Source organism: Myodes glareolus, chromosome 9, assembly GCF_982192425.1.
Source record: "Myodes glareolus chromosome 9, mMyoGla1.1, whole genome shotgun sequence".
Taxonomy (NCBI): Eukaryota; Metazoa; Chordata; class Mammalia; order Rodentia; family Cricetidae; genus Myodes; species Myodes glareolus.
In genome coordinates, this window is record NC_142034.1 from 72,711,017 (window position 1) to 72,736,696 (window position 25,680).

General features: G+C 52.2%; 1 protein-coding gene across 5 annotated transcripts in view; it reads left to right on the top strand.

Moving 5' to 3' along the window:
• Jade2 (jade family PHD finger 2) overlaps positions 1 to 15,451 on the top strand; it is a 49,185-nt gene extending 33,734 nt beyond the window's left edge. For all 5 annotated transcript variants that reach the window (XM_048437620.3, XM_087910668.1, XM_087910665.1 and 2 more), the window contains 5 exons: positions 258 to 374; positions 1,514 to 1,978; positions 6,997 to 7,114; positions 9,883 to 10,014; positions 10,843 to 15,451. In XM_048437620.3, the coding sequence (XP_048293577.1) occupies positions 258 to 374; positions 1,514 to 1,978; positions 6,997 to 7,114; positions 9,883 to 10,014; positions 10,843 to 11,657 (1,647 nt within the window). In that variant the 3' untranslated portion in view covers positions 11,658 to 15,451. The remainder of the gene's footprint in view (positions 1 to 257; positions 375 to 1,513; positions 1,979 to 6,996; positions 7,115 to 9,882; positions 10,015 to 10,842) is intronic.
• The last annotated feature ends 10,229 nt before the right edge of the window (positions 15,452 to 25,680 follow it).

Genomic DNA, 25,680 nt, shown 5'->3' on the forward strand with positions numbered 1-25,680 from the left:
GTACCTCTGTCTCAGAGCCTGCTCTCCCAGGTACATACTTCTAGCCAGCCAGCTACACATATTCACTCTGGGACAAGGTCCAAGTGAGCAAGGTAACTGATTGGGCCAGGGTAGGGAACCCAGACCTCAAACTACCCGTGTCGAGTAAGGGACAACTTAGGATCTGGGAGTTCGACCATGGCTCTCTCTGCACGCTATCTGGCTACAACAGACAGCTTCCCCCTTGGCACTGATGCAGCTCCATGTATTCTGCCCAGGTCAGCATTGGCTGTCCAGAGAAGATGGAGCCCATTACTAAGATCTCACATATTCCAGCCAGCCGCTGGGCCCTGTCCTGCAGCCTCTGCAAAGAGTGCACGGGCACCTGCATCCAGGTATGTGGCCTTCTTCCTGCTGCCCTGAACCTGCTTCTTACCAGACAGATGTGCCTGAGGGATCTAAGGCCCCAATAGTTACACTGCTTGTCCCCTGTGGCTGCACCACTGATGGGCCTGAGAAGCTTAGTACTGAGACCATGCTTGGTTCTTCACCCATCAGGATGGGACATTTCCTGTATCCCAGGCTTCCAAGGAATAGGGACAGACCCCACCCATGGAATGCTAAGAACTTTGCTTTCCCTACGAGAGCAAGTGTCCCTGGACTAGAAGAATACATTGATTGGCTGGCCTTTCAGACTGCAGCCCTGACATATGAGAGGAGTGGAAATCTAAATTTCTCTCCAGCTCAGCAAATGGGCCTTCCTGACAAAAGACAGGCTTACTGGTCTACCTATGTTGATGTCTCCCTTCTTGGTGATCATTAAGATAACCCAAGGTTTTCAAAACACAGAGGCAAGCCTCACAGTTCTGATCCAGATGTGGAGGGAGCTGTGGGGTTGTGGTGCTTCTGGTCTCTGCTGTGAGGGTGGAGGGCCTCCTTTATCCCTCTCATCTCCCCCAGGAACACAGTTGACTTTGAAAATAGGCCTCCACCCCATTTACCAGCCCTCCAGAAGGACTCTGGACTGTGGCAGCGGTACCTATACCTACGTCGGGTATACTCCTGACAAACTGGTTCCAGTGGTCAAGTCCCCATCCAAGGCTGGGAGGCGTGGTCCATCCACCCTTTGACTATTTGGACAAGAGAAGGGAGGGGTCCAGCTGCTCACAGAGAGCAGAACTGGGGCAGACTCCTGACATTGATGGCAATGTAATAAAGAAGGCTTGACCCTCTTTAGCCCCCTCCCCCCATCATAAAGTCATTTTTCCCACAGCACAGCGCATGCTGTCGCCAGGAGAGGCCTCACCTTCTGGTTGTTGGCTCCCTCAGGGTATCTGGGATTTGTTCCTCTACCTTTCCAGCTGCCCCAGGGCTCCTGGGTTTTTCCTGCCAAAGCTCCTTCCACATTGAGATGCTGGAGCCCCTGCCACTTTATGTAGGCTCTCCCCAGCATCCACCGTGCCAGGATGGAGCCCCCTACATTGTTCCTGGGGCTCCTTTGATGCCTGACAACTGTCCTTTCACCCCTCTCCAGTGTTCCATGCCTTCCTGCATCACAGCATTCCACGTCACATGCGCCTTTGACCGAGGCCTGGAAATGCGGACTATATTAGCTGACAACGATGAGGTCAAGTTCAAGTCACTCTGCCAGGAGCACAGTGACGGGGGCCCTCGGAATGAGCCTCCTTCTGAGCCCGCGGAGCCCAGCCAGGCCGTTGAGGACCTGGAAAAGGTGACCCTACGCAAGCAGCGGCTACAGCAGCTAGAAGAAAACTTCTATGAGCTGGTAGAGCCGGCTGAGGTGGCCGAACGGCTGGACCTGGCCGAAGCACTGGTGGACTTCATCTACCAGTACTGGAAGCTGAAGAGGAGAGCCAATGCCAACCAACCGCTGCTCACACCCAAGACCGACGAGGTGGACAACCTGGCCCAACAGGAGCAAGATGTCCTCTATCGCCGCCTGAAGCTTTTTACCCATCTGCGGCAGGACCTGGAGAGGGTAAGTGGCCCTGGTGGGTCAGAGGCTTTGCCTAAGACCTTGGCTAAGACTCCGTGTGCCCTGCCTGGAGCAGCCAGGGCTCGGGCAGGAAGGCTGCCAGGATTAGAAGACAATATGGGATGAGGTGCTTCACAGAGACCCACTCTGCCAACTCTTGGTCTTTGACTCTTTTCTCTCTCTCTCTCTCTCTCTCTCTCTCTCTCTCTCAGGGTGGGGGGGTAGTTACACAGGGTTTATCTGTGTAACACCCCCGGCTGTCCTGGAACATGCTCTATAGACCATGTTGGCCTTGATCTCTGCCTCCTGAGTGCTGAGACCAAAGGCATGAGCCGCCGCCACCCGGCTCCTGAGTCTCTCTTCCAAGCCCTTTCCCAGGCCTTGGTGAAGGTGGCCTATGGTGACGGGGGAAGGATATTAGTAACCACTACCTTTAGTCCCACTTCTGACCTCTGTGAAAGGTGACTAGGACCAGAGGAGTCAGTATTGCCCAGGATACCTCTGTCTTGAGGCATTGAGAGCTGGAATTGTCCAGTTACCAGGCAAGCTTGTTCCTGGCCAGACCTGGGCGGGCAGGGGTGAATGGTGGATATGATTCCCGTGGACTGCCAGACAGAGCACAGGGATCAAGGGATAGGTGGCACCTAACATCAGACATTCCCCCACAGAGGTATTCAGGCCTCATCTGAGTGAGACAGTGAGCTACAGACACTACCATCTTCATTCTAGGATACAGGATAGAGGTGTGGCTTGGGCTCTGGTGGTACCTGTGGGGCTGAGGGAGGTGAACATGTCTGGATCCGTAGACCAGTCCTCTGAATCCTACCTAGGAGCTACTCTGGCGTTCCCTTTCTGAACGTTAAATCCTAGGGTTCAGAGAACTGTGGGATCATGTCACAGTGGCCTTCATGGGCCCAGGTAACCTGTCATCTCTCCCTGGGCTGTGTTAGGAGACAGTCCTGATTGGAAGCCTCTGTTATTGACTGCTTTTCCTGTCTGTGCCTCAGTGAGCCAGTCTGTCAGATGGGTGCTGTGCTGTGTGGAGTGGCTTTTTCTCTCTGCCTCAGTGAACCCATCTGTCAGATGGGTGCTTGTGCTGTGTGGAGTGGCTTTTTCTCTCTGTGCCTCAGTGAACCCGTCTGTCAGATGGGTGGTACGCTGTACAGAGTGATAGTGATTGTCCTCGGCTTCCCCATTCTGCACATCTGCCCTGCCCTGGTGGCCTGAGAGGAACCTTACTGCCTGACAGCCACTAAGTCTGTCACCAGGTCAGGAGGCGGTGTGGTAAGAATCACATGTCCCTGGTTCAGCCAGGCCAGAGGGGAAAGCTGGTTGCATCGCAGCCACCGTTACCCAGGCAGTTCAGCCTCCTGTCACGAGGAGATCACAGCTCCTATGGAAGTTGTCCGGAGGCCTCTCCAAATCCCCACCCCCAGGTCGCCAGGGCACATCACTGTCCCAGAGAACCTAGCAGATCTACTTCGCAGTCTGCGCTGGTCAACCTGGGTATGGCCCCCACCTGACTTGACTTCCAGAGAAAGACCTTCCCTGACCAGGAGGCGGGCTCAGCCGATGGGGCTCACGGGGGTGGGGGGTGGGGTGAACTGATAGGAAGCCTCAGTCTCCATGGACTGGAGCTTGACCTTGGATTTGGACTTTGAGGGTGTGGATGGGAGTTGAGAAAAGCAATATTGGCTGTTAAAGTTGTGTAGATTTTCCTGAGCAAATGTGTTCTCATCCCTTCAGCCTCCCACCCCAGTGTCGGCTGATAACAGGGGCCACTGTCTGAGGCTGGCGAGGCCTGGTATGCCATCCAGTCAGGGTCTAAAGGCTCAGGGCAGGTAGAGCTACCACAGACTGCTCCAAGGGCAGAGTGACACCTATCTGAGCATCTAAAAAAGAGGTGTAAGAACTTGGAACTACTTGGGACTCTATGACAGCTCTTGGGGGCTTGTGACAGGAATCCCTTTTCTAAACTGCTTCCCAGAGGCCTCAGGGTGGAACAAAGCTATCAGATAGCATTGACACCCAGCCTTGGGCCCTCCCAGGACCACACCTTGGTGACTTAGACCAATGAAAATCACCAAGCAGGGGAGGGTGGTCTCTACAAAGCCCCATGGTGGCAATGGCCTGGCCAACAGACCCAGTCTCTAACCATGGCTTAGAGCCAATAGCTGAGAGTGCCCGCCTTTGCCTGGGCACCAGGCCAGCTCGGGCCTGCTTCTGGAGTGAGTTGGAGTTGGAGGTCTTGGGTGGTCTGGCCGTTTACCGTTTCTAGCCCTGCCCATCCCCCAGCTCTATGACTGTTTCTGTTTCCTTTTCCGAGAAATGGAAGTAAGGATCCAGTTGGGCATGGGGTCACACAAGGACAGTGGCCTGTAAGGTTTATTCGGTTTGAGGCTAGGTCTCACCCTGTAGCCCAGGCTAGCCTCAGACCCACGGCAATCCTCCTGCCTCACCCTCCCTAGTGCTGGAATTCGAGGGATATGAGGCCCCTTACCTAGCCCACTGCAGGTTCTTAGTTGTCGCTGTTGGCCCCGGAAGCAGTTCAGCTGTGTCTCCAGAGTGGGCTCCGGAGAGGAGCCAGCCCTGGAGCTCCGGCATGGGTGTCTTCGCTGGCGGTTCAGGAACAGGGCTGCCACCGGCTTGAAACGGATTTCACGGCCAACCCAGAGGGTGCGCTTTCCTCCACCTCTCAGCCGCAGGCCTGGACTTTGGCAGGCACTGTGTGGATGGGCATGGCCCCTGCAGCCTCCAGAGTTATTCATGGCTCACAGAAAAATTGCAGTAGTGGACATCAGCCCTGCAAATGCCAGCTCATGTCCCCTAGCAACCACGCTGGCCATCAGGCCCTGCAGGGGTGCGATTGTGGTTCCTGCTACGTGAGTTATTCCAGAGACTGAACAGACCTTGTGTGGGAGCCAGGAGGGTGGCAGGGGCGCTCAGGAGTCTGTGGGAGCCCCACCCCTGTTGCCCTCTGAAGGATAGGGAGGACCCGTGGGAGGTGGATCCTGTCCTTTTTGGACCTTGCCACTTGCCTCCCTGTCAGTCCCTGGATTGGGGTCTCTTGCCAAAATCCTGAGCGACACTTGGCTGGTGGACAGTCACTCCATTCTCTACCTCTATCACCACTCCATCCTCTGGCCCTTTGTCTTCATTCAGCCTTGTTTAAGGACACCAGTCAATTGACCAAAGGGCCCACCCTAACCCAGGATGACTTCATCTTAGCTAATTTTTTCTTCTGAGCCCTTACGTCCCATTCTGAGGTTCCCAGCAGGAAATCTTGGGGAATTCAACCCATATAGAGGCCCTGGAAGGTGTAAGTCCGCCAGGAAGTGGTCTCATTTGCATTTCAAGAGCATTGCTGAGGGGTGGCTTTACTGTTCCTGTGAAAGGCTGGGGGATGGGCAGAACCAGGCTGTGAAGGGAGGTGGTGTCAGTCACCAGGACAGACTGGTGTAAACGTACTGATGGGTCAGTTGTGGGTGGAGGCCGAGACCGAGTCACGGCATGACTTCTACAACTGTCCTGGGCCCAATAGAGGACCCCCAGAGCCTGCTCCCCACCCCTACCCCCTGCTGGTTGGCTTTGTGTCCCCCCCCCCCCCTTGGCACTGTCACCACAAGGCCTAGCTAGGCCTCCTGCTGGGGCTAGCTGTCCCTTTATCCAGGAATCCAGGAAGCCTTGCCACCCTCTGGTCCTGGGAGTTCCTCTGCTCTGGAAAGAGAGAACCTGACCATGTTGCTTTCTGCAAATTCCTCCCAAACAATAGGCCCAGAGCCAGGCTGATGTGCAGGACTGTGGAGAGGCGGCTGGTTGGAAGGTGGGCCATGGTAGGAGGGTCCAAGGCTGGCACCAAGTGGTCAAAGTCGAGGGCTGTCCCTTGAGGAAGGGACTGAACATGGAAATTGGTAAAACTGGGGTCAGTGATGGGTGGACCACCGTGGTGGCCTGGTGTTCACAGTGCAGACTGGGAGTTCACACATGGGAAATCCCAGGAGAGTCCGTACTGAATCCATCCTGTTGATGCTTGTAGGCTGACTTGATCTTCTAGAATCGTCTTCACAACTAGTCTCAGAAAGGAAAGGGGGGAAAGCCATACCCGACAGAGATCTGGTCATGCTCCCTTGAGCTAGGAGGAGTTCATGCCAAGAAGGAGGAGTTTGAATTAAAGGCCACCCCAGGCAGCTTATGGACAGAGAGACTTAACTAAGTCAGAGCAGCTTACGGACAGAGAGACTTAACTAAGTCAGACCTGAAGACCCACGTGGGACTGGATAGAGGAAGACCTCGGTGGGAATAGGATTCAGGCTGAACAGCTGTGGTCAGAAACAGCTGTCCCTGTTTCTGGAAAGCTCCATATGAGCCCAAAGGAAATGCCAGACCAAGGGAGTTGTCTCATGGGCTGAATCCTGGCCTCAGCAGCCCGAGAAGTGTGTGAGAGAACAGTAGGGGGAGAGGGGGAAAGGGGGACAGGGCACCCTCTTCAGGCACTGATAGGTTCACCTTAGATGCTTCCAGACAGCCTGAAGACTGGGTCCCTATCCTGTAGGCTAAGCCAGATGGCTTCAGAGCCTGCTGAAGGGACTCTCCCGGCCGGCCTGAGAGAGTCAAGAGGTTGCTGTCTTTTATAAAGTAAGGCATCGTGTCTCTGTGGATGCATGAGCATTGGCGGAAGTGGCAGGGGCCTGGCTCAGGTCCTGGTGTAGCAGGTAGACTTGGAAAAGCCATTCAGCCAGATTGTGCTCATTTGAAAGTACAGTGCCTCTGGTACTGTGGGGCGGGTGCTGGGTTTTACAGTGATGCTTGTCTCTGAGGAGTTGCTTTGCTGGGAAAGGTACGTGATGGAGAGACCAGATACTCTCTGCACACTCAGGGTGTGGTAGTGAGTTCTCAAATGTCTTAGGCAGACGAGAGGTAGCAGCGGTGGCCCATGTCCAGAAACACTGCTTTCTCCAGCAACAAGGCTCCTTGAGATGGCCCGTCTGAGATGGTGAGGAGCCTCTCTTCCGTCTCCTCAGGTTAGGAACCTGTGCTACATGGTGACGAGGCGCGAGAGAACGAAACATACCATCTGCAAGCTCCAGGAGCAGATATTCCACCTGCAGATGAAGCTTATGGAGCAAGACCTGTGTCGAGGTAGGTGCGGCGCCTTCCCTCCTCCATTGCTGTCATCAGACCCATATGGGAACCTGCAAGGCCCTGGTTGTGTGAATAGGCAAGGAGCCAGAGTTGGAGCTGTGGCTGTCAAGCTTCCCTCGGGCACCACTGGCTCCCTGGGACAGCCCAGTTCTATCAGCAGTGGCTTTGCTTGCATAAGGACAGGTGCAGATTCACAGTTTTCCTGGCTCTGCTGGGCTCAAGATAGGCAGGAGCTGGCCAGCTTCCCTGGATCCTGGCGTGCCTGGGGGTCAGTCCTCAGGGAGGCAGCTGTGCAGAGATGAGGCCGTACGGCTCTTCTCTCTGGTCTCGCGTGATGAGATTGCGGCTCCGATCAGCTGTATTTTCTTTGTCCTCTGGGTATAACATTCATTTAGCCAAATCTAGAAATCAGGGGCAAAGGTCTGGATGTTGGTTGCATTGGTTAGTTACGGATTCTGGACACGTTAAGGAAGACATGCCTAGCACCCCACATACACATGCCATCACACGCTTAGCAATGTTGAACATATGCAGCAGCAATGACTGGGTAGACAGAGCTTTGGAGATGTGGACTGCCCCTGCCCACTCAGCCTGTGGGTCATTCTGGGACTTGAGTGGAAGAGGAGGAGAGCTGCTGGGTGCCATTAGAGGCAGTGCTGCCCCCTTCTCTGACAGTAGCTGAGTTGTTCCCTTTAGCCTTTGGGGTTATCAGCATCCGTGGGAGCCAGGTATGTGGTGGAACATACCTGTGAATCCAGTGCGCAAGAGGTTGAAACCAGAGGATTTTGAGTTCAGGGTTAGCCTGGGCTACATACTGAGCTCCTTTCTGGAAAGAGAGAGAGAGAGAGAGAGAGAGAGAGAGAGAGAGAGAGAGAGAGAGAGAGAGAGAGAGAGAGAAAGAAAGAAAATTTAAATTAAGAAAAAAGAAGAAAAGAGGATTGGAGAGATAGATGACTCAGGGGTTAAGAGCACTGGCTGTTCTTCCAGAAGATCGGAATTCAATTGCTGGCTCACAGCTGTCTGTACCTCCAGTTCCAGGGGATCCAGCGCCCTCTTCTGGTCTCTCAGAGGCTGGGAGTATAGCTTACTTGATAGGACGCTTGCCTAACATGCATGAAGTCCTGGGGTTTGATCCTCAGCACTGAATAGAACCAGATGTTTGTTCTGGTACACATCTGTAATCCTAGCACTTGGGAGGTAGAGGCAGAAGGATCAGGAGTTTCAGGTCATCCCCAACCAAGTAGTAAGTTCAAGACCATCCCTGACTATATAAGAACCATTTTCTTTGTTGTTTGTTCTATGAGACCGGGTTTCTCTGTATAGCCCTGGCTCTCCTGGAGCTTGATCTGTAGAATTCAAGAGATTCGCCTGCCTCTGCCTCTTGAGTGCTGGAATTAAAGGCGTGTGCAGCTGCCTAGCTAAGAACCATTTTTCTTACCTATATTTATTCTGTGTGTGAATGTTTTGGCTGCATATCTGTACATGCCCTGCCTGTGTCCCTGGTGCCTGTGGATGTTAAAGGGGGCGTCAGATCTCCTGGGACTAGAGCTAAAGATGGCCATGAGCCACCTATGCTGGAATTAAACCCAGCATAATCAAAGGAAAAAAGAAAAGAAATTGCTGTTGCCTTTTACAGAGGTCAGAGCAGGTCATGGGCTTGTGGAATTGTCTGCTCTGTAGCCTCCAGACCTTTCTAGCCGCTTACAATTTGCTCTCTGGAACGAGAAAGTAAAGTAGTGTCCCAGGATGTACGGTCAGTGGCAGTTCAGGGACAGGGGTATTGAGGGCCACACTAGTGTCCCAGGATGTGCGGTCAGTGGCGGTTCAGGGACAGAGGTATTGAGGGGAACACCACAGCACTTGGAGGAGGCCACACGTGTGTCTTCCTGAGAACTCCCAAAGCCCGCACAAAGTCCTTGTGTTCAAGGAAGCTAAGATTAGCAAGGAGGAGTAGCGCCTTGGAGCACAGAATCCTACATGCCAGAGTGTCTACACCCCAACGTAGGGTCTGGACACGCTGCAGCTCCTTGTGCTGGGTAGGAGAAAGCGCCATTGTTCTGGGCAGTGCCTCTTCAAAGGAGGCTGCTTTACCCCTGCTTGAAATGGATGAACCTAAGGGAGGGACAGTGCCTAGAGGAGGCTGTGGGGACCAGGGGAGGTCTTGGGACCTTAGGATGTCATGCCTGGGGACCGTGTAAGAGGCAAGGAAGCTGGGGCCCAGCTAAAGACTCTCGGGGTGAGAACATCTCAGGACATGCCTTGCACCTAGTTAAAACATTGTTCGGGAAACCCTTCTGCTTCTGCTGAGAAGCTGAGGACCTTCTTTTGTAGACCAAGGGGATGCGAGAGCCAAATACAAAACTGGAACCTCCCATCCTCTGTGTCACCACAGAAGCAGGTCAAGAGGCGCTTGGCTGTGGGGTCAGGCCCGAAACTAAGCCTCTTAGCCCCAGGTGATGCTCCTCTGCCCTGTGTCCAGCTCCTTGTGCTGACATCCAAGGCCCTACCCTGTCCATAGAACATCCAGTCACTGTTTCCACCCCGCAGGACTCAGCAAGGACTGTCCATTTCGTAGACCATACTAAAGTCCACATCAGGAACTTCCTGTGCCTACTCCAAGGCCCTTCCTAGAGCCGTGGGCAGTTCTGCTTTCCAGCTGTCCCTATGTCTGACACCCTGATGTGACCTTGGTGCCCAGGAGGACAGACAGAGTTGGTGGAGAACCGCTGGGCTGCCTCTCAGGTTTAACTCTCTCTCTAACCCAGAGCCTCCCGGGAGGCGAACAAAGGGCAAGAGAAGTGACTCGAAGAGGAAAGGCCGAGAGGGGCCCAAGGGCAGCAGCCCCGAGAAGAAAGAGAAAATGAAGGCCGGGCCTGAATCTGTCCTGGGGCAGCTGGGTGAGTGAGGGGGCCCTTGTGAGCTGGCAGGTACCAGCTCTTTCGGCTTCACCCCATAGGAGGCCAGCAGCGTGAAGCAGAGTTGACCGCCTCAGAGAAGAGCCACTTAGGCCGGGTGCCCACACCATCACAGCCTCCCTTCTCCTGAGATCCCAAGACTTCTAGCTGGATGGAGACGGTTCTGTCAGCTTAGGAGCTGCCCTGGCCACAGTGCTGGATCCTCCCAGAGGTCCCTAGAAATCAGTCCCATGCTGGGAGGGAAGACACCAAGAAGTCTGTCCTTTCCTGTTCCACCCTGCTGGAGTCTCCACCTCCACCCCCCTACACACACACACACACACACACATACACACACACACACGCACGCTGTTTGCTCAACCCCAGTCAACCTTTCTTGAGCCACCCAGAGACTAACAGGAGTGACAGCAGACCCCCTAGTCCCTGTCACAGTAGACTTCTGTGAAATCGGGCCCAAAGCTGAAACTGATCCTGGCCACCCTGTTGTAGGGAGCCATTTCTGACAGGTGCTTCCCTCTGAGCCGCTGGAGAGAGAGCCTGTAAAGACGCAGCGCCCCCTGGTGGCCTCTCTGCCTTCCCACTTCGAAATTCTTAGCGTTTGAGCCAGGCACTCACCATTTCCCTTCCACTCCACTCTACTCCACAATTTGCAAAGCTAATCCTGGTGAGCAGGGCCAATGTCTGGCCCTGCTCCTTGATGGCACTGGTGGGAGGGGTAGACAGAACAAGGTGACTTGCCTGCGTGGGTTGGTTGTCTTGGGCTACCTGAAAGGGTGATAACACACCTGCTTTGGTTCTCCTATCTGTCAGGTCTTTCCACCTCGTTCCCCATCGACGGCACTTTCTTCAATAGCTGGTTGGCACAGTCGGTGCACATCACGGCAGAAGACATGGCCATGAGTGAGTGGTCTTTGAACAGTGGGCACCGGGAGGATCCCGCTCCAGGTCTGCTCTCCGAGGAACTGCTGCAGGATGAGGAAACGCTACTCAGCTTCATGAGGGACCCCTCACTGCGGCCTGGTGACCCTGCCAGGAAGGCCCGAGGCCGTACTCGCCTGCCCGCCAAAAAGAAACCACCCCCGCTTCAGGATGGGCCCAGCGCACGGACCACTCCAGACAAGCCACCCAAGAAGCCCTGGGCGCAGGATGCTGGCAGTGGCAAGGGCACGCAAGGACCACCCACCAGAAAGCCACCACGGAGGACGTCTTCTCATTTGCCGTCCAGCCCTCCAGCTGGGGACTGTCCTGTCCCAGCAGCACTGGAAAGCCCCCCACCGCTGGCCTCCGAGACCCTGGACGAGACAGCCCTCGTGGCTTCCGACTTGAATGTCCAAGTGCCTGGCCCTACAGTGAGCCCCAAACCCTTGGGCAGGCTCCGGCCACCCCGAGAGATCAAGGTCAGTCGGAAACCTCCGGGTGCTAGGTCTGACTCTGGGACGGGACTGTCATCTGCTGTCACCGAGAGGCCAAAGGTCAGCCTGCACTTTGACACCGAGGCTGACGGCTACTTCTCTGACGAGGAGATGAGCGACTCTGATTTAGAGGCAGAGCACGGTGGGGTGCAACGGGCTTCCAGGGAGGCAGGAGCAGAGGAGGTGGTTCGCATGGGGGTACTGGCCTCCTAACTCACCGGGGCCCTGCCCTGGTCCCCCCCCACAGGGTCTCAGCCCAATCACAACTGCCATTTCCAACTGCTGAGTGTCCCAGACCCACCACTCTGTCGTGGTTTTATTTTTTAATATAGAGAGAGTTCTGAATTCCACTCCGTTGTCTTTCCTCTGTGCTGGCCTAGGACATTAGGATTCCTCCCGTGGCCCTGGCCAGGGACTATGCCAGGTTCTATGTGCCACCCTGTCCCAGCCCACACAACATCGCTGGGCTTCTGGCTTGATGTAGACAAGGTGAGGGAGAGCTCAGGGCTCCTGCCCACTGCCACTGGGTGACACAGACTGACGTTTGGGCATTATTTCATGGCAGATGGGCCATTCCAGGCCTGCCCCGCCTTGTCCCCCCAGATTGCACTGGGGTCTGTTTTTGGGGGGGGGTGTCCTGCTGCACTCCACTGATCCCTAAGGAAGAATAAGGGGTGATATACCCAGTCTCTTCACTGTCACAAGCACAACGAGTTTCTATGAGAAAGCACTGAGGGGGTGCAGGGGGCCCGCTGGCTCCCGAATAGCCCACAACATCTGAGGCCCGCCTGCCCACCCGCAACCCCCCCCCCTTGCTGCTCTGTCCCTGCCAGTGCCCAGCCCAAGCAGCTCTGGGAAGTGGTTCCCAGAATCCTTCCTGAGCTGTGCTATTTACTCAGGGGACTCCCCAAACAGCCAACCACCCATCCGGGTGGAAGGCTCCAAGGGAGGGCCAGTGCCCAGCCTGGGGCTTGGGGCTCAGATCAGCCCACTGCAGAGAATTACTCTGGGGCTTCAACTTCCTTTCTTCCTTTGGGGCCAGTCTCGGCCACCGTCTGCTCTCTCCACGTGGAGCTGGCCAGACCAGACCGTTTGCCTTTTGAAGTTTCCTAGTCCTGCTAAGAGATGAGCTTCCTCTTTGGTTTCCTTCTGGAAACATCCTTCCAACAAGTGTAGTGGGATCCCGGGGCCCAGGGCAGGCCACTGTTAGCCTGCTAGGGCTGGTTGAAGTATTGCTGGATCTTCCTGTGTCCCTTTGTCCCTTGGCGCCTTAACCCCCTTTCCCTCCCTAATGTACCCTCTTTCCTACCCCTCTTCAATCCTCCCTCTTCCAAGTCCCCAGGTAGTTCTGAAGAGTTTTGATGGAGTGGCCCCAGGGTGATAGCTCAGGGAACAAAGGAATTCCGTGAAAACATTTGGATTTTTTTTCTTTTACGAATTACTCTTGGGTCACTTCCACCACTGGTAAAGCCAGAACTTCTCCAACCAGAACCTTGCAAAAGTCCAGTGAACCAGTCGAATCATCCTGAGAATGCCAAAGAATATTTTGACCATAATATACAGCACAGCCCGGACCTGACAACTGTCGACTTGAACTTCCGTTTCAAAGGAGTTGGTTAGCAACAGAGTTCCAAGACTTGGTTATTGCACACACCTACAGAAAAGGGCCCAAGGCCTCGGAGGAGGAGACCGCTGCCTGCCGCCGCTGCTGCTGCTGTTGATCATCGGGCCCTGGGCTGGGCTGCTGTGAGTGTGGTCCTAAACTTTGAGGACTCCCCCTTTTTTTGCGGGGGGGGGGGAATCCTGACTGCGAATCCAGCGTGGTTCCCCCATCGCCACCACACAGATACACAAAGAGCAAATACACGGGACCTTCACCCACCTCGACTCCAAGACTATCAAGGTACGACGGTGAGTTTGAGCAAAATCAGAAACAAAGATAATGACTTCAGTTTGGTGGATTGGACAAACATGTCTGATTCCAATGGACTCCGAAGGCGTGGGGTGGACTCCAAGGATCCTGGGCCTCGGGATGGCATCGGCTACCACCTAGACTTAGTCTGCCTGCCCATCTTGGTAGTAGTGACAACGCAGTTTCGGCGTCAGCACCCCCACCCCAGTCTCTTGTTTACTGCCTTTGAACAGACCTTCCTTAACCCTGTGCTTTGAGTCACTTCGGGTCGCAACCTCGTCTGCTGGATTGCCTGGTGGTCTGACCTTGGGATGCAAAGGGCATGGGGGCTTAAAGAACAACCAAACACTGTAGGGCGAGGGAGGGAATGGCCCTGACCACTCTGTTCCACCCCAGGGCAGGGGCTGGGCTCTGCGGGTGGACATTAGTGATGAGCGGGGTGAATCCGACCCCTTTTCCTGGGCCTCTGGCGCTCTTTCCCCAGAGCCTGGGCTGGGCAGGCAAGAGAGGCACTTCAGAGAGCCTCTGTTTATTTTGACCTCTGAGTTCTGGGCCTCTTGGCAGTTGGCGCCTACTTTGGACTCACTCTATCCACTAGGTCCTGCCTGCCACGAAGCCCAGTTGTCTGTTCCTAAGGCTGGCTAGCGGGCCCCTTCACTAGGCCAAGCCCTAAGGCAATCTTCCTCAGGCAGCTGTCTCCACCTCTGAGATGTTCGCCAGGCCGCAGGGAAGATAAGAATGCCCCATTCGCCTCTTTCTCCCCTTAGTTCCTCCCAGGCCTCTGTCCATGGTGTAGATGGCTTTGCCACACTACAACCAAGGCACCGTTTTCAGGCCAAGGCACCGTTTTCAGGCCAGAGGCAGTTCCCTTGCCCGCATCCACTACCCCTCCTTAGGGAGGCAGAAAAGACTCTGTAACTCATTCTGGCTATTGTCCCCTTCCCACCAACCCTGGCTGCCTTCCACCTCATTCCCTCTCACCACAGGACACAGGCTAACGTGCAAGGAAAGTATTTTTTGTGTATCATTAGGTGTGTTTTGAAACAAGTAAAGAAAAAGATAGGATGCTCGTTTACTTTATTAAATGGGCTCTGACTTCGTACATGGTGTGAGAATCTGCCATGGAAGGGCCACAGGTTCGTTGGAGAAACCAGCCACCCAGGTTCCTGGGCATCAGTGTTGGACTCTGAGTGAGTGAGTGATTGCGTGTGTGCGTGTGTGTGTGTGCGCGTGTGCGTGTGTGTGAACAGCAGAGCACTGTGCACATATGTGAGCATGCACGGACACCCTATGGGACTTGCTAGGGTTTCTAAAGAGTCAACTGTCTGATTCTACAGGAACATTGGCAGCAGGTTAGACAGGGTTTCCCCATCATTGCCACATATGGCCAACCTGTGCTAATGCCTGAAGCTCCGCAGAACAATATGTGATCTCTGTAGTAAGGTCCTTGAGGCTACTCTCCCGCGCCCTTGGCCTAGCTGGCCACATTGGCCAAAGAGCCAGAGGTGTTGGAGTCGGGGACTTTTGGTTGTTCTTTAAGGCCCTTCCTGCCGCCTTCCCTCGTGGACACAGACTTGTGCTCCATCCAAATCATTTGGGGGTGGCGGCGGGGAGGGCGATATGAATGTCACAGGAGGAGACACCTTCTGTCTTTGTTTCAAAGAAAGTGATGTGCCATTTGTTAATATACAAGAGAAATATTGAAAATATATTGAAAAGAGCAATTTTAAATTATTTTTGGCTTATGTTGCAATATTTATTTTCTTGTATTAGAGAAGATTCCTTTGTAGAGAAAAATGTATTTTTCATTACCGCAAAGACCTATTTCTCCTTTTTGTACATTGTCCTTGTTCGCAACCCTTAACGAGCAATAGAATGTGCGGTCACCCGCGCGTGACCAGTGCCCACTGTGCCCTGCATGATTGTGTTGCTGCTGCTGTTGCCGCTGCTGCTGCTGCATAGTTTCCAGCCCTGTCCTGTCCTGCTCACTCACTGGGGCTTCTGGATTGCGGCCCCCACCAGGGTCTATGTCTAAGGAGCCCACTGCACTCCTTGTGTGTTGGCGAATTCAGTTAATAAAGCAATGTTTTCTGTGCTGGCTGCTGTGAGGTTTTGTTGCATTGGGTGGGCAGGAGACCTGGGAATCCCACTGCGGGCCTCCAGCAGTGTACTCAGTAAGAGTCCCAAGTTCCAGTGGCAGGGCTGTGTCTTCATGGGGAGTCTTTGATCTTCAGTGTTAGCCCCTGGCATTCAGGGTCAAGGATGAAGGGGTAACCCAGTGAGAGGTAAAGGGCCACATGAAAGGCAGGACTGCTGTGCTCCATGACACCCCCTGCTGAAAAGTGTGGGAGAATTTTTTAATCAGAAATCAGTGGGGAATTCTGCCTCGGTTTATGTTTCATTATTGCTCAGCCCCTACTCTTGGGGCACACAGGGGAGGGTCTAGGGAATGGCTTCCAGTACCAGCTGAGGACGTCCAGTCCAGTGTGGACAGACACGGCACAGGGAGGGTGCCTCCAAGGAAGGGCATCACTCCTTCCTTTGGTAGTTAGTATATTGACTGCGTACTATTAAGGTGTTGTGCCCACCTAACCTCCCATTGGAGACCCAAAGAATCAATAGAAATTGGTGTGGCACATGGTTGTGGTCCCAGTACTTAGGTGGAGGTGGGTGGATGGGAAGTTCAAGGTCATCCTGAGAAGTAGCAAGTTTAGGGCGGATGCTGGGGAGGTACTTGTCTGAGATCAGGCCACAGAAACTGCTTTTTTAAAAAAAGATCTGGTGTGCTTGTAATTCAGAGTACAGTTGTTCGCTGACCTCCACATGGGCACTGTTAGATGCAAAACTTTCGAAAACCAAAAATCCAGCCAGGTGGTGGTGGCACAGGAGGCAGAGGTAGGTGGATCTCTGAGTTGGAGGCCAACCTGGTCTGCAGAGTGAATTCCAGGATACCCAGGGCTACACAGAGAAACGATGTTTTGAAAAACCAAAAAGAAAACAACAAAATAGCATCAATTTGATGATTCCACTTTTTTTTTTTTTTTGAGACTGGTTTTTACTATGTTTTTACCTGACTGTCCCAGGATCACAAAAAAAAAAAAAAGAAAAAAATTAAAAATCCGAAACTTACTGCATCATAGCCACCAGTCTCTTGAGATGATGTGAAGTAATGCTATAATGGTGAGACGAAGTGAATTGTTTATTTCTAGAGTTTTCCATTTAGTATTTTTGGGTAATGTTGAACTGAAGGTGACGTACAGACAACAGAAGTGGTGGGGACTGGATGCCATAGCTATGGGCAGAGGGCTTGGACAAATTCCTAGCCCTGCCTAAATCATGGGATATAGGGAGACATTGGAGATTGAAACTATGACATCTAAGTGGTACCATGCAGCAATTGTCTGTCTGGCTCCACATCACTTAGCATAGTGCCCTTGAGGTTCATTGTGTGTTAGGATTCCCTTTGTACTGCTTTCTTTCCCTTCGAGATGGTCTCGTGTAGCCCAGCTGCCCTGGAACGCTACAGTTGAAGACTTTGAACCCAGCTCTCCAGTGCTGGGATTAGTGTGACCAGTACACCCAGTCCCTGCAGTGCTGACTCATGTTACAGTCACGTGACCCTACTGGGAGGTGGTGGCCTAGAGGAAGAAAATTGGATCACTGGGGACGCCCCTGGAAGGGAGCATTGAGACCTCAGCCCTTCCCCTTTTCCTTTGCTTCCTTGGTTGTGAGCTGAGGCTTTGCTGTGCGCTCCCTCCACAATGCCCTCCCTGCTTCTCCACAGGCCCAAGAGCAACAGAGTCATCTGGCCAGACCGAAACTTCCGTGAGGCAAATAAGCTGTCCACCTCTGTGTGTCCTCACAGTGACGGAAGGCGGAATAACATGATGTGGATTTTTTTTCCTCTTTTGAGACAAGGCTTAGCTTGTGTCTGAGAACACAGGCATGAGCCACTACATACAGATCATATGAAGGATAGTCAAAATGAACAGAGACAAAAGCAGGCTGGTGGTTGCTGGGGACTGGGAGGAGAAAGTGTGGACGTGTGTAGTGGGCTAGTGGTAGGAAGTAGCTGATGCCCATCAGTGTGTACGTGTAATACTGCGCCGTACTCAGGGACCGTTGGGTTCCTATTCTATTATTTTACACATGACGTTATCCAAAACACCAAGAAGTGATTATTTTATATTATTTGTCTCACAGTTTTGTAAAAATAGCAGTTGTAGGGGCTGGAGAGATGGCTCAGCAGTTAAGAGCACTGACAATTCTTCCAGAGGATCCTATGCCCTCTTCTGGCCTTGGTGGGTCCTGCATGCAATGGTGTACAGACACACATAAAATAAAAATAACAAAAAAGAAACAATGGGGCTAGAGAGATGGTTCAGAGGTTAAGAGCACTGACTCTCTTCCAGAGGACCCAGGTTCAATTCCCAACACCCACATGGCAGCTCGTAACTGCTTGTAGCTCCAGTTTCAGGAGATGGGACACAGACATACACACAGGCAAAACACGAACGCTCATGAAATAAATTAGTATTGTTAGTACTGGTTTTTTGAGACAGGGTTTCTCTATAGCTTTAGAGTTTGTTCTGGAACTCGCTCTTGTAGACCAGGCTGGCCTCGAACTCACAGAGATCCACCTGCCTCTGCCTCCCGAACGCTGGGCTTAAAGGCGTGCACCACCACAGCCAGCTGAAATAAATTGTTTTTTAAAAGGCAAAAATATAACATTATACAGAAAAAGTACTCTGCTATATATAATGCCACACAATGGCTTTGCTGCAATGACAAATACATGCTGGACAAAGGAAACCATCCTGAAACATGAAAGAATTCATCCTGGAGACTGGGGTGTAGCCAAAAGGTAGAGGAATCACGTAGCATGTGTGAGGCCCTAGTTCCACTCCCAGCACCTCACAGACGTGGGAGAAGGCAATGAGAATCCTCAATGGGTGAAGGCAGCTGCTGTTGACCCTGGCATGTGGAGGAAGAAAAGGGCTGACGTCTGCAATCTGCCCTTCCACCTCCACACATGTGCCTTGGTGCACACATGTGACTTGCATGCATACTCACAATAATAAGTAGAATGCAAATGGTTTTAAAAGACTATTGGGCTTGAGAGATGGCTCATCAGTTAAGTGTGCTTGCTGTGCTTGCAGAGGACCCAAGTTCAGTCCCCATGTCAGACAGCTCACAACTGTCTGTCACTTCGGCTCCAAGAGATACAACAACCTCCACAGCCATGCACACATAGACACATAAATAAAAAAATCTTCCTCTGTCCCTAGCTGTCCTAGAACTCACTATGTAGACCAAGTTGGCCTCAAACTCACAGAAATCGGATTGCCTCTGTCTCCTGAGTGCTGGGCTTAAAGGTTTGAGCCACCATGCCCAGCCAAAAAGAAATTTTAAAATTAATTAGTCAATTAATTAACCTGATCTTCCCTAGCATGCTGGCAACTCCCTTACGGTCTCCCAACTTCAACTCAAGGCTCCCTTTTCTTTTCTGACCCCATATCCACCTACCTGGCTTTCTGAGCAGTGGTTTACGAAAACCCTTCTGCCCCAGGAGTGAGAAGCTCTCCAAAGTCCAGCCCCTGAGGCAGAGCCCATGCTCAGGGAGACCAGGTCTTCGTTATGGTCCCATTGCTGTGAAGAGACACTATGACTATGGCAACTTATAAAAAGGAGGCATTTAATCTGTGTCTTGCTTACAGTTTCGGAGGGTTAACCAATGATCATCACTAGCGTGGGCACCAGGCATTCAAATACATGAACCTATGGGGGGGGCATTCTTATTCAAATCACCATATCAGGAGAGAACGTTATAGGTATTTTTAGGGGTGTGTGTGTGTGTGTGTGTGTGTGTGTGTGTGTGTGTGTGGTGTATGGGTGTTTTTGCCTGCCCGTAAATACGTGCATATCCCTGGTGCCCACAGAGGCCAGAAGAGGGAGTCGGAACACCTGGCACTGGAGTTTCGGAAGTTTGAGAGCCACCATGTTCTCTGAGAACAAGGGCCCTTCTAGCCCTCCAGGCCCCCGTGAAGGGTGTTTAACCTAGACCAGCGGGGTGAGGGCTGGCTAACAGGAGCTAAGTGAACCTCCAAAGTAGACGTGGGCAGAAAAAAAGATAGGGAAATTTTAATCCATGCAGTTTGGGTCTTTGCCCAATCAAAACACTGCATGGGTCCTGACTCATCTGTTGCTGGGTGAAAGGGCCATTGAAAGCATAGATTTAGTTAGGGGAGTGACTGTGTAGTGAAATGCTTGCCAGATCATAGAGTACTTGCCTAACTTCCATGAGGCCCTAGGTTCCATCCTCAGCATTGCTGGTGGTGAGGATTGGGGCAGAAAAAAGGGGGGGAGTGAAGCCATCTGAGCAGCTGGGGACAGGACTTAGGACAGTATAGAAAGCCCTGCTTTCTGACCCCAGCACTGGGGTAGGGGTGGGGGAGTGGAGGCAGAAGGATCACAAAAGTTCAAGGTCACCCTCTATATGTGTTGAATTTAAGGCCAGCCTGGACTACAATAAAATAAAGTCATGTATGGCTGCCTGAGGGATGAGGGAAAGCAGGGAACAGGGCCTAGGGTGCTGGAAGGCTGACATCCGTGAGGCCTGGGTCACTCTTGTAGGTCTTGAGACTAGTGATCTTTTCTTTTTTCTTTCTTTTTTTTTTGGTTTTTCGAGACAGGGTTTCTCGGTAGCTTTGGAGCCTCTTGTAGACCAGGCTGGACTTGAACTCACAGAGATCCGCCTGCCTCTGCCTCCCGAGTGCTGGGATTAAAGGCATGTGCCACCACCGCCTGGCACTAGTGTTCTGAGAGGCGTCCATTCCAAGGTAGGCTGGTGCTGGTATCCGGTAGGTAGTCCCACCCATCCTCCCCTCCCTCGTTCACTTGGCTTCCATCAAACAATACGTGGTCATCTGAGCGTAGACCATGTTTGGGTGCACTGTGAAAGAGGAGCGTGGATTTCTAGTGGGAATACAATAGAAATAGACTCGTGTGGGGCCCGAACTTCCGGAGAAACAGCCTGCATGCTGGTTTCTTCATTTGCTACATGCCTGCCTGGGCCATTTGCTCAGGGTGACCAAGAGGCCACCTAGATGTGGATTTAAGGACAGTGAGATGGATTGTTGGGGTCAAAGTTATTAGAAGAGTTAATGCCATGGACAGACAGCATGCTGGGGGGCTCTGAAGATGGGACTCAGGTCTGCTGGGCTCTAGTGGGGTGGGGGTCTCTTCTCTCATTGTTCCAGAGAATGGGAGTGGTTTCCTAAGACTCAGGTTCTCATGCAGGAGGCAGGGAAGGGGAGGAGAGCAGGATGTGTAGTCAGCAACATCCCCTCCGATGGATACTCACTTCACCAGGTGGGAAATCCCGGTACCTGAAGTCTGTTAGCTGGAAGTGGTATGGGGGTGGGGGTGGTGGGGGTTGCTTCAGTCATGTGACCTGAGCAGCAGTCTGGGCTCAAATTGTTTTTAAAAAATACATATTTGTTTCATTTTTAACCATAATGTATGCATCAGTGTGGGTTTGTGCACCTAGACCCTGGATCCTCAGGGCTTTAAACCATCCGAAGCGGGAGTTACAAGCTGTTGTAAACTGCCCAAAGCGGATGCTGGGAACCAACGTGTCGTCTGCGCAAGCAGAGCACGTCCTTAACTGCTGAGCCATCTTTCCAGCCCCTTTAACATTACATCCTTACAAAGGGGACAAAACTATGGTGTTCCAAAGGCATTGAGGGAGAGAGGGTTCCTCCAAAGGTATAGAGTGCCGGCAGCTTGGCCACTGGCCCAGAGGCAAGGTGGCCGGCCAGCTGGGATTGTTTACTGACTTGCACTTCCTGGAATCAGAGCTGGTAGCCAGCCCTGTTTGTTTATGAGTTCTCAGGGGCCTCTCCAAGCTGGGGTCACAGCAGGTACTAGCCTTCGGTAGTTCCCTGATAGGGGCTTGTTAGAAGCAGCTGGTGGGGACCAGAGACAAGTCCAAGGGGTGTGTGACAGTCAGCTGCTGGAGCCAAAGAGACACAGCTGCCAGCTTCCTGAGTGTCTCAGGCTCTCCTCAGCTGTGGTCACCCAGCGCACCTGAAACCTTGTAACCCTAGAGCAGGGCTGGCAGAGGAATCTGGATTGCCCCCACTCCTCCACCAGGAATGTTCCATTGCTTGGGACTGACTGTTGTGATCAATGCAAGACGCGGAAGGTCAGCTAGAGACATGTAGGAGAAAGCAAGGGAGAAATGCAGCTTGCCAAAAACCTCCCTTCACCCGTGGGCACTGGCTGATGCTATTTCCGGGATCCGAGAGGTTAGCTGGTTCTGGTATCAGTTGTTTGGCTGCAAAGACTGTAACTCCTACCTCCAGTCACAACATGTCTGCCCACTGTTGCCAAGGAAGTCTTCTGCCTCCTGAAAGGTCTTGGATACTGTTATACAGGACCATCCTCCGTGAGAGTCATCAATTTCAGACATGCAGATGGGTCTCCCTGGGAAAGATCATCACAGGAAGGAGGGAGGGAAGAGGGAAGGAAGGAGGGAAGGAAGGAGGGAGGGAGAGAGGGAGGGAGGGAAGAAGGAAGGAAGGAGGGAGGAAGCGAGGGAGGGAAGAAGGAAGGAAGGAAGGAAGGAAGGAAGGAAGGAAGGAAGGAAGGAAGGAAGGAAGGAAGGAAGGAAGGAAGGAAAGAAAAACCTTGTTTTTCAAGACAAGGTTTTTGTGTAACAGCCCTAGCTGTCCTGGAACTTGTCCTGTAGACCAGGTTGGCCTCCAACTCACAGAGATCCACCTGAGTGCCGGGATTAAAGGCATGTGCCACCACCATCCAGCAAGAAAGAACTTTTAAAAATCTATGTTTAAAAAAAAAAAAATCGTCCTAGCCGGGTTTGTTGACAGTTGGGTTCCCTCATAGAAGGAGGGGATGGGAGATTCATGGGGCCCTCCCCTGGTTATCCAGATCCTCCTTCTAGCCAATCATGTTGCGGTCTTTCCTAACTGGACCAGGCCTCAGGGGCTTGGGAGGGGCTTGGGAGGCCTGAAAGAAGGGGGTTCCTTCCATACAAGCACAGAAGCCATCACCCATTCTGGAGGTACACCTTGTAGCACTGCTGCTCAGAATCACCCACATACCCTTACTTGGGAAGTTAACTTTAGTAAACTCATCAGCTCCCTAGGGCGAACTTTGGTGGATGGTCTGTAGGACCTAATGAGGAGCAGGGTAGACATTCCTAGCCCCTGCCCCAGCCCTGGGGTGAAAATTCTCTCACAGATGATATGGACACTGAGACAGAGAGTGTTTCTGGAGGCCAAAAGATTTACTTAAGGCCATAAGAGGGCTCCGAAGAGAGGAAATCGGGGCCCATGTGACAACAGTGGGGGGCTCTTATATACTTTCTTTCCTTTTTTTTCTTTCTTCCTTTTCTTTTCTTTTCTTTTCTTTTTTTTTTTTTTTTTTTTGAGACTAGGTTTCTCTGTGTAACCTTGGCTGTTTTGGAACTTGCTCTGGATACCAGGCTGGCCTCAAACTGAGAAATCCGCCTGCCTCTGCCCCCCAAGTGCTGGGACTAAAGACGCACACTACCATGCCTAGCTTTCTTACAACTTTCTGAGGAGGGAGGTTACACAACACAAGCCTGTAGCCAGGCTCTCCAATTCCCAGGCAAGAGGAAGGGAAAGGGAGTGAGGAGCAGGTTAAGGGGCCACGAGTGCATTCTTTGACTTAAATTCACCGCCCCAGGTGAGACTGTTAGTCCTAACTAGGGACTCACGGTGTCCTTAGCTGGACACCTGTCAGGATCCGTGAGAGGACAAGGCTGCTATGTTGAGACCTGAGCAGCCGCTGAACTTTTAAAGAAGTAACATTATTTATTTTTATTTTATGTGTATTGAGTGTTTCGCCTGCATGAATGTATGCTCACCTGTTCATGGGTGACATTAGATTATTTAAGGCAGCCGTAGAGAGACTGAAGGCGGGAAGAAAGGATTGGTCTGACCTTAGGCAGGATCATGTTTATTCACAGCGAGAGGTAACCTTTGTCACCTACCTGTGTGCAAAGCTGCCTCTGACGGGGCTGGAATTAGCACAGCGCAGTCCCTCCCTTCCGGAACTGCTTGGTTTGGCCACAAAGGAAGCTGGGAAGTGTAGTCTTTTAGCAGGAAACTCTTGGTACTCATCCTGAGACCCAAAGAAGGTATTAGATTCCTGGTACTGGAGTTTACAGTTGGTTATGAACCGGCATGTGGTTGCTAGGAACAGAACCTAGGCCCCTCTGCAAGAGCAGCAAGTGCTCTTAAGCACTGAGTCTTCTCTCTAGATCCAGCAGCTTGATCGTAACATTACATTCTGAAACCCATCATTACTTCCTTCCCAGTAAGTTTTTATTCAGGCAGGTCTTGAACTTGTGGCTGTCGACTCTATTTCTACAGGTCTGGAGTGCTGGGATTGTAACTAGAGTTGCTCTGGTCAAGGCTTGACTCCGCCAGGGCTAACCACGCAGGCTCTGCCATTCATCCACAATACGCCAATTACACAGACAATAGTGAATAGAGAAAGGAGATTTAGTCAGTGTGGCCACTCTGGGAAGAGGAATAGATTAGAGCTTCAGTGACCCCCTTCCCCCACCCCAAATCCACCTTCAGGGTCCCGATATGAGGTTTAGGTTAAATAGAAGGCAAGAGGCGTGCATAACCAAGCCATCTTGGTGTAGGTGTAGTCTGCCCATCATTGACCCATCATTGTCTGTCCTCTAAGGTGGGCTGGCAGTTGTCAGAATTAAATCTCTCTCTAGGAACAAAGTTCCCCCTTTAGCAGGCACTAGGGCTTTATCCTCTTCCTCCTGGAGAATTTCAGATTTCTTAGGTACCCTTGTTTAGTCAATTGGAGGGGCAGACGCTTCTCTAGACCAGCTTCAGTCCTACAAAGACTGTTATAGGTTACAAGATTACAAGTGTGAGCTGCCAAGCTCCCAAACACATCCTGCTCATGGGCCTCTGGGGCCTCACCTCACAGACATCTAATCCAGTTCAGTTTCGCCGTAGGGGCATTTTCTCATAGTCGAGGCTCGCTGCTGCCTGACTTTCCAAATGTCACACTTTATACGGTGTCCCCTCTTCTGCCTCTGCTACGTCCTGCTCAACAGATGGACTCTGCCACCTTGTTCAGGCCAAGCCAGTCACTGGCCAGAGGTTAATATGAAGACCAGACTGATATGGCTCAGCTGTCTTAGGAGCCTCATCTCCAGGGCTCAGTCTGATGCTTTGTGGGTGAGCTGTACCCACTATTTCAGTAACTTCAGCTTGCTTGGCATTTTTGGGTTTTTGTTTGTAGTGCTGGAGATTGAATCCAAGGTCTTATGCCTGCTCTCATTCTGCTACCAAGCTGTGCTCAGTCCAGTGTGTGTTCAAGTTTTCCTTTAGCCCAGAATCTTCCACGGTGTCACACACGTCAGTACACAAGCTCGATGCCCAGTGTGCCATTTTAAGGACATGCCTCAGGACGGTCCTGACTTCAAATGGTCTCTCTTGATCCGATGGCCCATGTGCCTGTGAGCCCAGTGGTCGATGGCTCTAAGCTTAGAAAACAAGTTCATGTCATACAGCGTTGATGTTGGAATCAGCATTGGGCCTAAAGAATTTATCACAGTGGTTAAGAAATGGGGTGGGGCTGGTGGCTTAGTAGTAAAGATACTGCCACACCTGGTAGCCTGAGTTTGACCCCAACATTCACAAGGGGAAAGGAGAGAACTAAATCCCCAAAGATGTCCTCTGCTGGCCACATGTATGCAGTAGCACATGTGTGTACACATACACACACACACACACACAGTCTTAGTTAGGTTTATATTCCTATGAAGAGACACCGTGACCATGGCAACTCTTATAAAGAAAACATCTAATCGAGGATGGCTTACAGTTTCAGAGGTTCAACCCATTATGATCATGAAGGGGAGCATGGCAGTGTGCAGGCAGGCGTGGTTGACCATGAAGGGGAGCATGGCAGTGTGCAGGCAGGCGTGGTTGACCATGAAGGGGAACATGGCAGTGTGTAGGCAGACATGGTTGATCATGAAGGGGAACATGGCAGTGTGCAGACAGGCGTGGTTGATCATGAAGGGGAACATGGCAGTGTGCAGGCAGGCGTGTTGACCATGAAGGGGAACATGGCAGTGTGCAGGCAGGCGTGGTTGATCATGAAGGGGAAAATGGCAGTGTGCAGGTAGGCGTGTTGATCATGAAGGGGAACATGGCAGTGTGCAGGCAGACATGGCAACACATAGACAGAAGGTCCTCCCACACCGGAGAAGTCAGTAGCAGGACAGAATTAGAATAG